Raw genomic sequence first — 19,642 nt, 5'->3', positions numbered from 1 at the left:
TGTAGGGAAACGGTCGATTTTTCTCAAGACCTTTAAAGTAGGAAAAAGAGAAGGGCGTTTAATATTTTATTTTCAGTGGAATGAAAAATCATTAGACTCTCTCGCTCTCGCCATTCTCATCCTTCATTCACTTTTTTGGTTTCTCTCTCTCTCTCTCTCTCTCTCTCTCTCTCAAACACACACACACACACACACACACCCTAACTCGCCTTTTGCATACACTCCGTGTGTGCGTCTGCAGTATTATAGCTTGATATTCACTTAAATGTACACATTTTGTAGTTAATTCTTAGTCTGTTTTCTCTGTTTTCTCAAGGGTCTCATATGTCTCTTTTCTACGTACCCTCACGCATCTGTATCATATTAGTATTTATTACAATGTATCCCAATGCTTAATTCCCGAGTGAACCATAAGAATTGGATATTTGAAAATGCAAATAGATTGAAATATAAATGTATAAATGGGTGAGAAAGTACGTTTATGAGATGTAGTTATAGGTATACATAACACGTTTTAATTTACTAAAAATAATTATCTCTATAAATTTAGATCTAGAATATGTTCTCATCAGCTGTAATAACACAAATATGAGCATAAATAATATCTTATTTAAAAAACAACTTTAAAAAAATCCCGTTTACATGTTTTATTATTTCACGTTGATTATTTTCAAATTATTATCTATACTATTAATAAGACTCTGACATTACGATTTTAAGGATTAATTATTTAAAGCAATTTAAAGGACAATTTGTACATTACTCCTTGAAATTATAAATATAAGTCTATGGTCGTATATAATGATATTTATCTAATAATAAATAAAACAGAAAACGCACTAAATAAATAATACATACCTATAATTATCTTATAGACTAATTATACATATCAACAAACATAACCTGTCATTGATACAAGCTAAATGTAGTCAACCGAAAATTAAAAAAAATTTGAAATATTTTATAGTAAGATATTTCCTAGGTTAATAATAAACATACATTGAAAATCAATTAATTCATATTATCCATCCACTCATCTATGTCCCATCTACGTGACATTTCTGACAATAAATATTCATAATAATTCAAAGGTAATATTTAAGCTACACATTGAATAGCAAACACTCAAATTTTAGGATTCCATAGTCTGTATTTAGTCTAACCTACTATACAATTTTTACAACTCGAAATTTCTAAAATATAGTAAAACTATGTGATAATAATATATTAAGTACGTCTGGTGATAATATTGTGTGAGTATGAAACCTTTTATTTGAAACCATTTAGGAATTTCTACCTACTATTTGCAATTTATCTATTTTAAGAGTACCTGCTTGTTATAAAAATTTTTAAATATAACTATGAATATGACTATTTTAGACCATGAATTAAAAAATTAATTTTCCAACTAAAATATTTTATATTAAAATTTTTAATACTTCAATATGTTTTCAAAATGCATACTTATAATATTATATTTTAGACGGGATATTTCTTCTTTCGTTGAGCCATGGAAATATGGAATACGTAATTTAAATTAAATTAAAATAATTGTATTTTTAAATTAGTATTGAATAATGTGTTTAATTGATAGCTACTAAATATAACGTTTATTAAGCGTTAATAATTAATAATTTGTAAAGTAGCAGATATAAAATTAAAATATCGTGTTTACAACAAAAATTTTTACATACTAGTAATAGCTATTGCACAACATCGTTAAGTCGTTACAGAACATTATGAAGTCACCAGACGTCATTGAAGTTCGGTAGTGAATTTTCCCTTAGTATTATTATTTTGTTCCGAAAATGAATCCTAGTCACGTAAGTATATAGACCAACTAGATGAAAAAAAAAAGATGAGGTGGATAAGGTCTTGGGTTCTTAATGCCACCATAACTGACCTGCCAATCCCGTTTACATTAATAAAACTATCTCAAAAGTTAAAAGTTCAAGAATATAAAATAAGAATTTATTTATAATGTGTGACGTAAGATAAAATGAGTAACTTTTACAATTTAGAAATATAATCAACAAACATGAGCTGGATGATTTGAAGTATAATTTAGTTTTATACTGTACACCAACGTGAATTCATTATTACAGCTGGTTATTAATGAGATTTCGGTAAATAATTCAATATCTATACCTAATAAGGATGCATAAAAGAGAATAAAGTATTATTGATAATTGGTATTCATGTACAAACTTTTAAAAGTTAAATGAAAATGCATCCCTCACTTTTTATTCGATATTTTTGGACATTATATGTTTGTTTTATATACTCATATAATAATAAGTTCAAACTAATATAATGAAATAAAATCTCCTGATGCCATCTCTGTCCAAACATGTTCTCTGAGTTACATCAAGGGCGGCGTCATACAGGCTCTGACACTGGAAAAGAGGCAACATCGATTGGCTTCTTCACAAACTAAACTTAATGAAATTAAACTCTCCACTAACCCATGGCCAACTTACCTTACCAAAAGACGTCATGAAGTAGTAATCAATAGACTAAGAATTGGACATACCTGGCTCATCGTCACCTCATGAGACGAGAAGACCCAGACCTATGTACAACTTGTGGGGAAGCTTTAACTGTCAAATATATCCTCCTACACTGTCGAAACTACGCAGACACCAGAACAGCCTTAAGTATACCTGAGCATCTATATGAAACACTTGGACCCGGTCATGAAAACACTATAAAAATCATAAAGTTTCTAAAAATAACCAAATTGTATAACCTTATCTTACATTTATATTTGTATCTATTTGGTACTTGTATTTATTTTATTTTCATCTTTCTCTCACTTCCAATGTTGTACTTTTATATTTTAACGTTATACCTTTATAAATAATCTACATTTTACTTATTATTCATAATGTTATCTAGCACCTAATTTAATGTTTACATTGTACAATATGCCAATAACCTTAGTTGTTGCGACTTTAATAAAAAAAAAAAAAACGAAGTGCACGGTGATCAGATATTATATTACATCCTAAATATTATTTAATATTATTATTTTTTGACCAAATATAAATTTAAGCTTAATAATTATTAGACTTTGTTCTTTCAAATTTTGTAATTTTGATAATAAAATACAAATTTGTTTTAGTTTGAAACTAAATTACTGAGATCCAACTTGTACCATATTATGGCATATATATAGGTAGTTAATTTTAAATATTATTGAATCCTGTTTTAATATATGAATCATTTCTTTTTTTGAAAATGCAAAACACTTTTTTTAACATATCAGTGAATTATATATATATATATATATATATATATCTTCAAAGAATCCTAAATTATTACTAATACATATTATATTCAACAAATTTAGGTATATCTGATTAGAAATTGTAATTTATTGTTTTTCGATTAATATCAAAACCAATTTAAGCTCAAATGTATAATAAAAAAGGCGGGTAAGTCGTGGATGTCGCTCTGCTGTACAGTAGGTTACAAGTGGGTTACTGTAATGGATGGAATTAAATTTGAATCCAATGATATTATATCATTGTATACGAAAAACTATTCTGAGCGAAGACAGTTTATCTGTCTAGGATATATTATAGATTATTAAAAATTTTCAAATCTTAGATTTAAAAAGAAGATTTTTTATGAATTTCTAGTTTGAAATATTTGCGAATTTTCGTGATTTTCGTGATTTTTACATATGTTGTCAAAATTCAAACATTGAATGCTTGTAAAAAAAAATTGTGACTACGCATTTCTTTTATTTTTCAATTGCTATTGTAAAAATATGATAGGAGCTATGTAATAAATTTTCAAATCTTAGATATAAAAGTAACATTTTTTATGAATTTCTAGCATAAAATAATTTATGAATTTTCGTGATTTTTATGTATGTTGTCAAAATTCAAACTTTGAATCCTTGTAAAAAAAAATTGTGACTATGAATTTTTTGTATTTTTCAACTGCTATTGTTAAAATGTGTTAGAAGCCTTGTACTAAATTTTAAAGTTTTCCTACCAAACAAATACATTTTTATCGATATTTATAGAAAAAAAACTAAAAAAGTTGAAAAATTTAAATGTCAGTAAACAGCTCAAAACAAATTTAAATATTTTGAAAATGTTATCAAATATAGAAAATGTCTATATAAACATTCAGAGAAAATTTCAAGTATCTGCGGTCATTTGTTTTAGACTATTAGAGTTACACCAAAATAAGAAAATCACTAAATGTGAAATCCAGTGGAAAAATTTAATTTTCAAATGCTCATAAAAATTTGATTTGAACTTCCGGTGGACTTTTTATTTGTGATAAAGATTGACAAACCTGTAAGGAATCTTGTATTACATTTTCAAATTTTAGATTGAAAAAGAAATTTTTTTATGAATTTCTAGCTTAAAAAAATTTGTGAATTTTCGTGATTTTTACATAATATGTTGTCAAAACTCAAACTTTGAATGCTTTTAAAAAAAATTGTGACTATGTATTCCTTTTATTTTGCAACTGCTATTGTGAACATATGTTAGGAGCCTTGTATTAAATTTTCAAATCTTAGAATTAAAAAGAAAAACTTTTATGAATTTCTATCTAAGATAATTTGAACATTGCCGTAATTTTTACGTATTTAGACAAAATTTCAACTTTAAATGCTTATAAAAAAAATCGTGCGTACGAATTTTTAATATCTTTTAACCACTATTGTTACAATGTGTTAGAAGCCTTGTATTAAATTTTCAAGCTTTTCTACCGAACAAATAAATTTTTATCGATATTTATAAAAAAAAAAAACTAAAAAGTTGAAAAATTAAAATGTCAGAAAAAAGCTCAAAACAAATCTATAGAATATACCAAATAAACCTATATATAAAGATTCGGTGAAAATTTCATGTATCTATGGTGGTTTGTTTTAAAATTACATCAAAAACCAAAATCGATTTTGTCGAAAAAAGAGTGTGCGTAAAATTTCCCGTTTTTCCCTTAATTTTTAGTTGGGTTTTCTCGATTATTTAGAAAAGTATTAAGAATTTTTTACTTTTGACCCCCCCAAAGTACCAACTAGATTCACTTCCTGATCGAACGAGGTACTGAAATCAAAAATCGAAGCACTTTTACTGCCCCAAAACGTGATGACAGACACAAAAAAAAAAAAAAAAAACACATCATGGTAAAATCAATACATTCATCGCTCCGCTCAGGATCTAAAATTCACACACGTCTAAAATATAATACGTCTCTACCTATTATATTAATTTTACGAGAACAATAAAAATATTTTACCATCTTTTTATAATATTAAAATATTTATTATGAAACACGTACAAAGAATCCAAAGAACACATTCCATCTTAAGTCATAAATTATAATAATATAAAATTTAACTTGCGAATAACTGCTTAATTATATCATAATAATAATATAATAACTGAAATACACAATTTAAATAAAATTTTGATTGAGTCAGAGACATGTTGTAATTCGATGGTATAAAGGTGGAAAACTTGGAAAGGACCGACCGCGTAAGTCGCAAATAACGGCTGACAAATTATAAATAACTAATGAGTTATTCGCAATAAACCGTTTTTCAGGCCGAATGAGCGTATAATAGTCGTCAGAATTGAAAATGCCATTTCTGCAACCTCCACCCGTTCACTAGTTCACTACGAACTATATACTCGTTGTATATGCCAACGAAGACGGTGATTATTAATTAAAAAGTTTTGATGAAACGAACGCGTACAACTATATTATATGTTATGCATCATAGACGTCTGATCCCAGATGAGTTAATGGTTTGTGTTATGATTTATATTCGGATTTAAGATACATAATCAATCGTAAAAGTTATATTACAGGTACCTTACCTACCTATTTTATAGGAATTCACATAACGCGGCGCGCAAGAGTGAAACTGTAAAACAATGTGAATCGAAATCCCTGAGCAACTAGGTAAATACCAATAGTTGATTTAATAACGGATAGGTATGATGATGTAATATTATTAAATCCCGTACCGGTGTAAACTTAAAATACCCGTATTCGCGTGTTCGACCAAACACTCTGGTTTTGTTTTGTAAAACATACACATTGTGTTGGTATATCTAAAAATCGCAGTTGGTATATGCGTACGAACGACATGATATTATACGAGATGATTCGCTTAGAGTGAAAACCACTTTTTAATCCTAAAATCATTCAAAAACCCAATGTTTTAGAATTTCTATGTAGGTACCTAAGTGTATATTATGTCGTACATAAAATTATCAAATACTTGGGTTTTTTTTCATTGTATTTAAAACGTGTCCTGTGTAGGACATAGAAAATTATTATAATATTTATCAAATCAATTAAAAACAAATTTAACATACTAATAATATTTGTTTTAACTATTAAATTAGACGATTATTGTGCTACCAAACAAAGTTTGTGTTTATTCTTATAACTGTAATCGTTGTATTACAGTGCACCACTATTATGTAGGTAGTGTTATTTTCCGTAATTATAACTTTTAACGAACAATTTGTTGTACTTATAGTATATTTTGTAAAATATTTATTATGATACACGTGTAAAATTTAAAAATGTTGCAAAAAAAAAACAAAAAAAACTTGAATACATACTCAACAGTGCATAATAGTGATAAAATAAATACCGATCTAATTTTAAACCTGTAATAATTTCCCTGTAACACTTACCATTTAATGTTATGTAATATGTTCTAAAATAATTATTTAAAAACAAAAAAAATATGTTTTCATATCCTTTGGAAAATTTGATAAACTATAGTTTATCTATAGATGTCTTATTATTACCTATAATAATATACTATACTAGGTCCAGACATACATCGTCATATAAGGGATATTCGTTTAACAAGAAAATCATGTCAAAATATGAGAAACATAAAATCAGAACGAACGGCAATGGTCTCATCCAAACACCTGTCGTTCCGTCTGCGATACAAAGTAATGTCCAACCTAAGCTCAAAACGAAAACCTTCATAGGTACGCTAACGTAACAGCAAATGATCTACAATCCGATTAATTAACATATTTTATCGCAAAATATCTCAAACAACTTAAGTCCAACCTGAATCTATTTCTAATCGCGACAACAAATATAAATAAATTCCCACTTCCTGTCATTACCACTCCATAATATCACCTCTACATATTAGTTATTCGACGATTCCAAAAGTCTCACATTAAGCATATTTACTTTTTCAGAATTTATATTCAAACTATTTTACTTCTCAATTAGTACCTCACTATAAGCTCCTTAAAGTAGACATTTTGTAATCAAAATACTATCATATACCTATTACGAAAATATCATATTATTGCGTTTACTATATATATGATATAATTTTCGAGTTGTAATAACTATATGATGAAAGGTAATAAATATATATGTATTGTACAATGTATATTAAATACTAGATAATTTGCATTATGTCACGTATAAAAACGTCCATTTTATACATATAAACAAGAACAAATTATTTTAGCACACAATAAAAAATTAATTAAAGCAAATTTAAAGTGAAATAAATATAAATATTATTTTTTTTTCATACAAATATAAAATAGATACAATATCCATTTAAAATTACAAATTCCGTATTATAATACAAGCTTATTCGATTGCATGTTGATCACTATTTTTACTAATTATTTTTTTTAATTAGTGAATGCAAATTTATTCACCGAAAAAATTGACATTTAACCAATTACTCTGCTACATATTTTAACGGATACATCACTGCCAAATTAATGTTATACTTTTTCAAATTGATAAAGTTCTTGACAGCTAATAGATATAAGAGAAGATAAAATAAGCTAAATAAATGTTATTGAAGATCACAATCAAGTGATTAATATCTGGAAACTTTTGTATGATAAACGTCCCCCTCGGGATACCGAATATTGTAAAGTATGCTTTAAGGAAAAATAGAATAAATCAAATGAGTTTTAATTTTCGAAATGTTCTTTAGACACGATCGTTATAATATCTATACCATTTTAATCGTTTCGCTCTGAAATTAATTTAAATTAATACCTTGGTAATATTCTGGAAGGTGAACACAAATTTTAGTATAAAATTATCTCTAAAGGAAAAATGTGTTTACTTATAGTGTCCTGGTTAAATATCGTGTGTCATCTAACGTATATATACAGTAACTGTATTTCAACTAAATAATCAACATTTGTTATATGCTTGGATTGCAAACTTCCCAAAGGCCATTACATAATTTATTTAGTACAGAAAACATACGAAATGAAAGCGGTGTTTTAAAATTAATAGTTCGTTTGGAATTAAAAAATAACAAACTATATATATTATATATCATTACGCATTTACACCCTAATTTTACTTAACATTCATAAGCTCTTTTTCAAAAAAATAATTCGCAACAATGCCGTGTTTTTTTTTCCAGTACTCATGCCCACTAAATATTTTAGTAGCTCTGAATTTTAGTGCATTAAAATAAAATAATTGTATTTAAGTGTCAATTTAGCGAGCATTGTCGTGTTATAAAGTTTATAATATAAACCAATTTACATAAGAAAAAAAATTGTAACTTGTATTTGGTATAATAATATAAAAGGTACAATTATACCTTCGATTGTATTATACATTGGTATAATATAAATGGTAATAGATTACCATTATTGATTGGTGCTAATAGTATATCACATTTCGTTCGGATGCCAACAGCAGATCTTCCTCGGGTCCACGATACCACGTGAAAAAAAAATACTTAAATTCATTGCGACCATTGGATTTGATTAGTTTTTTTGAAGTTTTCGTGGTTAATATCATAATCGCAAACTCCAATACTCGTGCACATTTTTTTGTTTAAATACAATAAGCAATTTAATTATTTATGGATTTAAAATACAAATAAAACGGTTTGTGGTTGTCTTCAAGAACGGTTACCCAGGAATGATCGATTCGACGTGAATGAGTTAATGATTACTCGGTTTTTTTACGATGCATGTATTTATATATTTTAAATAAAATCTTTTCTTACAGCGTTCCTAAGAATCTGGATAGAATTTATAAATGATAATAGTTTTTTGTGATCGAGATACATTTAAAATGAAAATGGCCTAAGGACATTTGCCTTGTCGGACAGACGTAAATATCATTCTTGCAGTTAAACGACTTTAAAAAACAGAATATTTTGGAAAACAAAGGCCAATAATTTACCTATATTATAGTTTATTTCTTTTTATGTACTGTACAATCATCAAAAGTAAAACGCTGAAAGTTATATAAAACTTCACAGAGTTTAAGTACTGATGTTTGCCATCCAAAATAATGTTATATAATATTTAAGGCATTTTATTAAAAATTATAAAATACAATGTAAATATTAAATTTACTATTGTACCAAGGAAATTAAAATAAATAATTCATGGTCAATACTCAATAATATACCTGCGTTATAATATTTATAATATTTATAATATTCTATAGTCATTCATTTTAAAATTGAATTTCGATTTAACAAAATTTAAAGTTGCTAGTTTGTAACGATACTAATGATTACTCGTAATTCGTATTGTTAGTCTAAGTCCAACCCTATATAACGGTTGATAGGACTTTAACATGTACACAATTTGAAAAATAGTAACAAGATTATAGTGCACTCAACCTTAGAGAGGATTTATATTTATTAAATTACGTTTCGGAGGTTGCTTAAGTGGGTGTTTAAGGATTAAGGAGTATGTTATCTTATAAAATTTAACTTATAACAATTCTATGTGGAATTCTGTTTGTAATAGGCTTAGACCTTACATTATCCCTTGTGTAAATGTTTACAAATTCTAATTAAATAAAAAGTATTTTTCGATTTTGATATAATTATTGCTTATATTTGACGAAATAACATAATTGTTGAAATCACATTATGTAACTTACGACCTGCAGTTTTAAGCATTCCAAAACTGTTTATGAATAAAAGCATTATATTATTATTCATATAAGGTATATAATTGTTCAGTTAAATCCAACATATTTTATTCAACATTGGGTATATATTCCATCAAAAACCGGTAATTTGGGATTCCTCATTGTATATTAATACAGTTTGTTATATATCGCATAACTTTTTAAATTTAAAAGTTCAAACTAGTTTGAATATTTGATTATTAAATTTAGTTTGGATATTTCGTTTGTTTACTTATAATGCTTTGGTCTTTCATTCGTAGAATCCCAGAGTATCAACACATTATTTAACTTTTAAGTACATAATATTATATCATAGGTACACATTTTTGTAAATATACCGTTCATCAACACCGATGGATATCAGAATTAATTCGTAACATTCTACAATAAACTTTTCAGATGTTTTATTTGGACAGCGCAAATATAGATGTATGCCACTACACGATCAATTTCCATATATACATTTATGGGATTTCAAAAATATTTTTTTTTTTCATAGTAATTTGAAGGAATGAATGTTGTAATCTAAATATTATTAACTTTAACATTAAAAACTGTAACAAATAAGTTTTATGTATTTTAGATTCTGAGAAAATCTATGGCAAGAATGTAAATATTTACCTGATGGTTTTAAAATTATGTGTGTTATTTGTAAGTCTTATCGCCTTTTTCTAATCACCCAAAATGTATTTTGTTTATTTTGTTGTTGTTTAACAATAAGTCAATAAATAACATCAGAGACTTGAGTATTTCACTTAATATTTATAATATAATTTCCTATACATAGAAAATTTAATATTAGGTTTCTCATAAGAATTGATTAATATAATTATCACAAGAATATTAGGCCTCTGATTTAATATCATATTCTTCAAAAGATTTTGTCGTCCGGCCTACCTATAATATAAGAATTATAAAGTTAATTAGTTATAACTTATAACAAAAATCCGTTACCAGTTCACCTGTTAAGATTGTTAAATAAACATATTAATATGTAAGACACTGTATAATATATTATTTTCCAAAACCAAATTAAAAAAATAGGTGTTAATTTACAAGAAAAATTTAAAAAATATATCGTAGGCTATACGAACAAAAATATTTTTTAAATGTTCATTATTGAAATTTTTTAAACTTTATGTAATAAATTGAGCTAATTATTTGATTTTTGTTTTAAATTGTTTATTTTTAAATTGTAAATCAATGGTTTCCATATATTATATTCTTTAGCTACACATGTAGTTGTAATGTGTATGTAATCAACTATTTTGCCTGTGTGTCTATCGTATTTTTAATTTTTAAAACAACTTTACTACGGACATGCTTGATTTTGGACATTTTTACCTAGATTCGTGTGTATCATATTATATAGATGGTACACGACTGTGGCAGGGCATAAATACTGCGATTAAAAGGAAATAAGCCTTATAAATATTATACCTACCGCATGTTTGTACGCGATTTGTTACGTTAATGATGGCTGACGATTATAGGTAGGTATAACAATAATACACAAAACCGTTACACGGGAAAATATACATTATACATGGGGCCTTGGGGTGTGTTATTATGAAAAATCAAAATTAAATGTTCGAAGAGTGGGCAAGAGTGAGTAATGTAAGGAACGAACATCAGATAGTCCCTGGCACGTAATTGCGCAGACGTATAGCACCACAGCGCCAGTTAACATATACACGATTAATGGCCTTCGTTTTTACTTTTTGACGTGGTTGCCGAATGTGTATATAGTACATCGACGGATGAAAAACTAACACACGAAACGGAGCACTTTTAGCTGACCATTCGGCCACGGTATATGTATGGCACCACTTCCCCGGAATTAGGACAATTAGGTGAACCTTTGAATTACTACTAAACTTCTAACTTATCCGGTATGCCCTCAAACATCCGATAAACTTTTTTTCGTCTAATTTCAATTAACGGGTAATGAGATACGTTTTTACGAAAATTAGTGGCTTCTTTAAACTAAATTTATGTTGTAGTGCTGCGTATTTAATAATGCATTTAAAATATCTGATTTTTAATGATTTTTAAATTATAAATTATCAGACGTGATTTTTGATTGACATGTACCTGTTTCAATTAGGAGTAAATGGTGCTCAGAGTATTGAAAAAAATAAAAAACTACTTTCAACAATTTAAATTCTAAAACCTGGTTCAGCATTTATCATATTATAAATATAATAATAACTATATCATGTTCAGTCATTCAATTCAATTAAACATTATACAAAAAACTATATCCCCCCCCCCCCCAAAAAAAAAAAAAATATGAGGTTGGAAAACTCAGACTGTCAAATTAATATAGTTTTCAGAGCAAATATTTAAATAATAATTAATTATGTAGCAAGAATATTTATGTACATATTTAAGCAGTTCAATTTGAGTAATTATGAAAAAAAAAGAAATTCCCAGATGAGTAGGTACCTATTATTATTATTATCCATATAAGATTTATAGCTTTTATACCTAAGTTTTAAACATACACTTTATTCTCAGTGCTAAAAGTTACCATAGTTTCATGTTTAATATAATAACAAGCTATCATATAACAGACCGAATTTAATTCTATGTAAAAAATTTTCCTATATTTAAGACAAAATTCAAAATAATAATAGTATAAAAACATCATGAACATTTTTATCTTACCTTTTTTTTATGCTTGTCTAATTGGAAGTTCAGTTTATTGTTTATGGTATCTGGACAAAAAAAGGTAAGTAAAACTTTATTTTCGTGAATAATCGTTGCACCCGGCACTTAATACCTACGCCAAGTAAAAACACAAACACAAACACACGAATAAACTATCAAAAAAGTATAAATGTTTGTATGCGTAAAGGGCATCCATTTTTTGATTGGGGATAAAATCTAACGTTCTAAATACTATTAAATACATATGAATATATCAAATGGTAGAAGCGATATTTCTTTCATTATTTATGATAGGTGATATACTTATATATAAAAAATACATTTGCAATTTCCATTCAAATCAAAATTATTTTCTTACAGTAAATCACTATGATATTTACCTATATAAACATTGTAACTTAAAAGTAGGAAACATGCCTATAGAAGTATTGCATAACAATTGCATTTTCTGTTAACCTGGCAATCACACAGGCGCTTGGAAGTCTTTTGCTCTAATCATGACAATTGGATATACATGAGTAGGTTCATATATATTTTATAGGTTCCCTTAGAGTCAACGATTATGTTAGCATATTATGATATTATCCCCAGTGGGTTTAGTCGGGTGTAATATAAATAATTTAGTGAAACACCTGCTCATAGGAGTCGTAACCTCGAAATAGTCTTAAATTATTACTACAATCGAAAGTCGCACTTGTTAACATTATTACAAATATTAAGTTAAGCTAGTACTCGATCCCTTACACCTATTCACACGTCAATTCGCAGTATGTATTGGATACGTACTATTGTTATCAGACTTTGTCTATTATGCAATAGTTACCGTGTTATTATTATTATCGATCGGTTTTGTTGACCACCCAATATTATGTATTTATAATGATATTATACGCGCTGACCTTTTCGATTGATATTTCCCAATATAAACATCGTTGGGAATTCAATGGATGAAACGATTATTTTATATACGCTGCCCCAAATGATGCCGTGTCTAAACATTCGTACGATCGTACGTAATACATTTGTACACATATAGTACCTACCTACATTATATTTATGTACACTTTACAAATACAGAGTGACACGGGTCTGCACGAAACACTCCTGTAGTCCCGATTAAACTTTTCTTATCGTTACAATATTTTGAAAAATATTTTTCTTTAACACGGCGGGGATTTTTTAAATGTGTAACCATCATCAAAAAAAAAAACTTAATTAATGAAAAATAGTAGTTACAAAAATGATAAATGTGAAACATGGGTGGTACCGCGGTGGGTACATGACAGGGCGCGGCGGTGTTCCGCCTCTGAAAAATAAACCTGCATGCATCTCTCTGGTTAATACCTATTTATAGATTTAGGAGAAGATACTTGAGAGCAGCTAAAGCACCTACCGTTCCGCATATTGTATCTACTTTTTCATATCATAAACTACTTAGATACCTGTCATCTATTGAAGAACTGATAAATTAATAGAAGACATTGCTCTACCAACGAGTAGGTCAAATTTGTTTTTACCCTGAAATTGTTCATATGAATAGTATAGATACACCTAATAAGGAGCATTATTATTGCCAGAATTGCACCAACCATAAAAAAATTAAGATCCACCAATTCCACCGTATCTTTATCTACTACGCAAAATATATTTTATATGGCGGTCGAATGTCGTTTTCATAGGGTTTCGGATCCGAATTACCGACGGAACGTGAAGAATGCTAGACAGTCCGCCGCCGAATTAGCGAAAGCAAAAGCTGCACTCAGATCGCGACCGACGACATTTCCCGAGCCTCATGACCCCGCTGGAATATTGAGATTTGCGTTGAGCAAAATCAACCACGCCGAACAGTGCGTGGAGGTCGCGATGGGCAACGGGTATGACGTCTGCTGGAGAGGGGAGGATGCCGATATGCCATGGTGTACAAGCTGCAGGGATGAGGCGGCCGTCTGCATCGCCGAAGCTCTGTACGTGTTGAGCTCTCGAGAGGCCAACGTGATGTTGGCGCACACCAAACGTACATTTCCACTGGAAACTTACGATTTGGTAAACGACAAGTACGCTGAACTCAATAAAAACGCCAGTAGATAATTAATAATTATTATAATTATAATATGTTTTACGATGTAAATTTCAATTTTTATTCGCTGTAAAAGAATAATAACAATAAGTACCTATCTTACAATTTAACGTTATGCTAAATTATGAAATATCCAATAAATGTGTTTATAAGGACTCATCTCTATTCTCTATAAGCTTTGCAGACCACCGCATGAACTTTGCCAAACATAGGACTCGAGGAAATTTCGTGCTGTACCACAACATAGTTTGTGTCTTCTGGGTTTAAAACATCCCACATTTTATCGTGAACTCCAGAGATAAGATTCACAAAGTTATACTTATAGTTGACTTGACCATGATGATAATAATCTACCTATTGAATATTATTGTACGATCTCCAACAGTCCGAAAACAGTATTCGTCGGCCACTGCAGAGCGATAACAGAAACAGGAAACAGGAAATCATCCTCAGAGCATCGCAGATACGCGTGGTGGAATTTCTTCACCCCTTCCGACCTCTCCCGTTGATAGATTTCCCCTGACTGTCGGTCGGGGTATAGCGATTTAAATAGTATATATACTTACATCCCCAAACGAATTAACAGCCTCTGTGAGAGCAAGTCTAGTGATTTCAAACCTCATTAGGTTCGATGTTTAATATTGTGGACCGTGCAATTAATTTTATAACAAGGCATTTTTCTTAACAATCCCACCAGGCAAAAAAAAAAAATGAGTAAATTGTGTAAGCTCAAGTCACTGCTATTATATAGTCACTACTCATCACTTGTTCATATAAAAATAGTAATTGATCATATACATAAAATAAAGTTAAAGTATGATACGTAGATAATTGCTAGAAAAAAATTTGTATTTAAATATCGATAGGTAGGTATGCATTTCAGTATCAATAGCTTTATATGGCGACAAACCCAACCGTTTATGTAATAATATTATATATCATGATATATCTTATATAAGCCCGTAATTGTCACTACAATTGATTTACACGGCTCTAAAGTACATGTATAATATAGGTAAGTTTATATTTACAGTAGGTATAATAATAATTTTACGATCGAACTAATATTATACAATAATATGCTGCGCAACCAATATGCAATCAAAATTAAAGTTTAGAAGAGAACTTTGACTTGCGTTAAACACCAAATTACCTCAAAAACAACAAGGTACCTCTATACAATAAACGTATGGACTCAATATAAAAATTGGTTTTTGTACAAAATAGTTCGTGTTAAATGAACATTTAAAAACAGTTGCATGTCATTTAACCTTATCTAATCTGTTCTGTAAACCATTTATAATTTGATATAAAAATCATATTGTATACATATTTGTAACAATAATGACGTACCTAGGTATTATAATTCTCATTCGTAGTAAACATAAAAATAAAAAAATACACTAAAACGATACAAAAATATGATAATTTAGGACATTTTACCATTTAATTACTCGATAAGTTTTAAATATTTTAAAATTGAGTTATGAAATTGTTTCAATAAATTAAAGAAAAAATATGTAGGTACAATATTGTAAATAAGTTATGTTTTTCTTATAAATTCAACGAGGAAAAAAATTACCAAATTATTTATAAATATTATTCACTTATGCAATAGTTCTATAGTGTTATGAATATTAGACGTGAAAGTACACCCTCATTACAATTTATAAACATAACGATATGTTCTTAAATGTATTCATCTTTCTGTGTAGGTAGTTTATGCTTAAATCTTAAATGAATATTAAATGTATAGATATTTTATTAATATATAAGTTAAAAAGCTATTATGTTGGTAGAAATATAGTAAGTAAACGACATAATTATTCTTGTAATAAAAAAATTTCCTGTTAAGAAAAATGCCTTGTTATAAAATTAATTGCACGGTCCACAATATTAAACATCGAACCTAATGAGGTTTGAAATCACTAGACTTGCTCTCACAGAGGCTGTTAATTCGTTTGGGGATGTAAGTATATATACTATTTAAATCGCTATACCCCGACCGACAGTCAGGGGAAATCTATCAACGGGAGAGGTCGGAAGGGGTGAAGAAATTCCACCACGCGTATCTGCGATGCTCTGAGGATGATTTCCTGTTTCCTGTTTCTGTTATCGCTCTGCAGTGGCCGACGAATACTGTTTTCGGACTGTTGGAGATCGTACAATAATATTCAATAGGTAGATTATTATCATCATGGTCAAGTCAACTATAAGTATAACTTTGTGAATCTTATCTCTGGAGTTCACGATAAAATGTGGGATGTTTTAAACCCAGAAGACACAAACTATGTTGTGGTACAGCACGAAATTTCCTCGAGTCCTATGTTTGGCAAAGTTCATGCGGTGGTCTGCAAAGCTTATAGAGAATAGAGATGAGTCCTTATAAACACATTTATTGGATATTTCATAATTTAGCATAACGTTAAATTGTAAGATAGGTACTTATTACAGCTATTACAGCTAATAGCTTTTTAACTTATATATTAATAAAATATCTATACATTTAATATTCATTTAAGATTTAAGCATAAACTACCTACACAGAAAGATGAATACATTTAAGAACATATCGTTATGTTTATAAATTGTAATGAGGGTGTACTTTCACGTCTAATATTCATAACACTATAGAACTATTGCATAAGTGAATAATATTTATAAATAATTTGGTAATTTTTTTCCTCGTTGAATTTATAAGAAAAACATAACTTATTTACAATATTGTACCTACATATTTTTTCTTTAATTTATTGAAACAATTTCATAACTCAATTTTAAAATATTTAAAACTTATCGAGTAATTAAATGGTAAAATGTCCTAAATTATCATATTTTTGTATCGTTTTAGTGTATTTTTTTATTTTTATGTTTACTACGAATGAGAATTATAATACCTAGGTACGTCATTATTGTTACAAATATGTATACAATATGATTTTTATATCAAATTATAAATGGTTTACAGAACAGATTAGATAAGGTTAAATGACATGCAACTGTTTTTAAATGTTCATTTAACACGAACTATTTTGTACAAAAACCAATTTTTATATTGAGTCCATACGTTTATTGTATAGAGGTACCTTGTTGTTTTTGAGGTAATTTGGTGTTTAACGCAAGTCAAAGTTCTCTTCTAAACTTTAATTTTGATTGCATATTGGTTGCGCAGCATATTATTGTATAATATTAGTTCGATCGTAAAATTATTATTATACCTACTGTAAATATAAACTTACCTATATTATACATGTACTTTAGAGCCGTGTAAATCAATTGTAGTGACAATTACGGGCTTATATAAGATATATCATGATATATAATATTATTACATAAACGGTTGGGTTTGTCGCCATATAAAGCTATTGATACTGAAATGCATACCTACCTATCGATATTTAAATACAAATTTTTTTCTAGCAATTATCTACGTATCATACTTTAACTTTATTTTATGTATATGATCAATTACTATTTTTATATGAACAAGTGATGAGTAGTGACTATATAATAGCAGTGACTTGAGCTTACACAATTTACTCATTTTTTTTTTTTGCCTGGTGGGATTGTTAAGAAAAATGCCTTGTTATAAAATTAATTGCACGGTCCACAATATTAAACATCGAACCTAATGAGGTTTGAAATCACTAGACTTGCTCTCACAGAGGCTGTTAATTCGTTTGGGGATGTAAGTATATATACTATTTAAATCGCTATACCCCGACCGACAGTCAGGGGAAATCTATCAACGGGAGAGGTCGGAAGGGGTGAAGAAATTCCACCACGCGTATCTGCGATGCTCTGAGGATGATTTCCTGTTTCCTGTTTCTGTTATCGCTCTGCAGTGGCCGACGAATACTGTTTTCGGACTGTTGGAGATCGTACAATAATATTCAATAGGTAGATTATTATCATCATGGTCAAGTCAACTATAAGTATAACTTTGTGAATCTTATCTCTGGAGTTCACGATAAAATGTGGGATGTTTTAAACCCAGAAGACACAAACTATGTTGTGGTACAGCACGAAATTTCCTCGAGTCCTATGTTTGGCAAAGTTCATGCGGTGGTCTGCAAAGCTTATAGAGAATAGAGATGAGTCCTTATAAACACATTTATTGGATATTTCATAATTTAGCATAACGTTAAATTGTAAGATAGGTACTTATTGTTATTATTCTTTTACAGCGAATAAAAATTGAAATTTACATCGTAAAACATATTATAATTATAATAATTATTAATTATCTTTTTTTTTTTTTTTTTTTCCTTATGGTATCGAGGACTGGAGGAGGAACTATGGTGCCAGTACTTCTCCTCCAGCCCCCATCGTTTATTGTTCAAAACAAAAACATACGACAATTAGCAGCGGCGGGCCAATCCCCCACTCGCTGCTATTACATGATACAATTACACAATTGGGCTATATAATAAATTACAACGGTTTAACTACGGTGAATTATGTCGGTTCACGGCCTGTCGCACCCGTTCTTCCTCTTCCTTGGCTGAAAGGATGTTTTCCACCATGCCGTAGAACAGCCTGAACCGCTCTTCGGCTTCTCTTAGGATCGCATCCTTCCCGTGAGCGTCCGCCGGCAGGAGCTCAAACGCCGGTCCACAAATGATGTCCGGAACGTCGTCAGTGCTCGGTCGATGGTCAATCCTGGCACTCAGGGCTTCGCGAAAGCCGTCCCAATGGGGGCAGTCAAACAGAGTGTGTTCAACGGTATCTGACTCGCCCGAACACTGCCAGCAGCGAGGGCTGGCGGCCCTGTTCATGCGATGGAGGTACCATTCAAAGCAGCCATGGCCCGTGAGTGCCTGTGTCATGTGGAACGTCAGAGGCACCCACGGGACAGTCCTTCCAAGCCATCTTGCCAGGTCAGGGATGACGCGGCGCGTCCAGGCCGCCTTCGGGGTAGCCTGCCATCTCGCCTGCCAGGCGACGATC

General features: G+C 29.5%; 2 protein-coding genes across 3 annotated transcripts in view; one reads left to right on the top strand and one right to left on the bottom strand.

The window, feature by feature from the left end:
* LOC107173432 (leucine rich repeat protein connectin) overlaps positions 1-19,642 on the bottom strand; it is a 273,851-nt gene that overhangs the window by 231,051 nt on the left and 23,158 nt on the right. Inside the window, exon 2 of one of the 2 annotated variants that reach the window (XM_089219655.1) lies at positions 12,613-12,662. The exons of the other annotated variant lie outside the window; for it this stretch is intronic. The gene's annotated coding sequence lies outside the window, so the exon portion shown is untranslated. The remainder of the gene's footprint in view (positions 1-12,612; positions 12,663-19,642) is intronic. 2 annotated transcript variants of the gene reach the window in all.
* LOC149058883 (uncharacterized) lies at positions 12,594-14,703 on the top strand. The gene is made up of 2 exons (XM_089218510.1): positions 12,594-12,676; positions 14,295-14,703. Exons 1-2 carry the CDS (start codon positions 12,594-12,596, stop codon positions 14,701-14,703), a joined length of 492 nt encoding a protein of 163 aa, XP_089074636.1.

The sequence above is a fragment of the Diuraphis noxia genome, unplaced genomic scaffold, assembly GCF_037042655.1.
Source record: "Diuraphis noxia isolate RWA-SAM2 unplaced genomic scaffold, SU_Dnox_SAM2 contig0002, whole genome shotgun sequence".
Classification (NCBI taxonomy): Eukaryota; Metazoa; Arthropoda; class Insecta; order Hemiptera; family Aphididae; genus Diuraphis; species Diuraphis noxia.
This window is presented reverse-complemented; position numbering and strand designations above follow the sequence as displayed.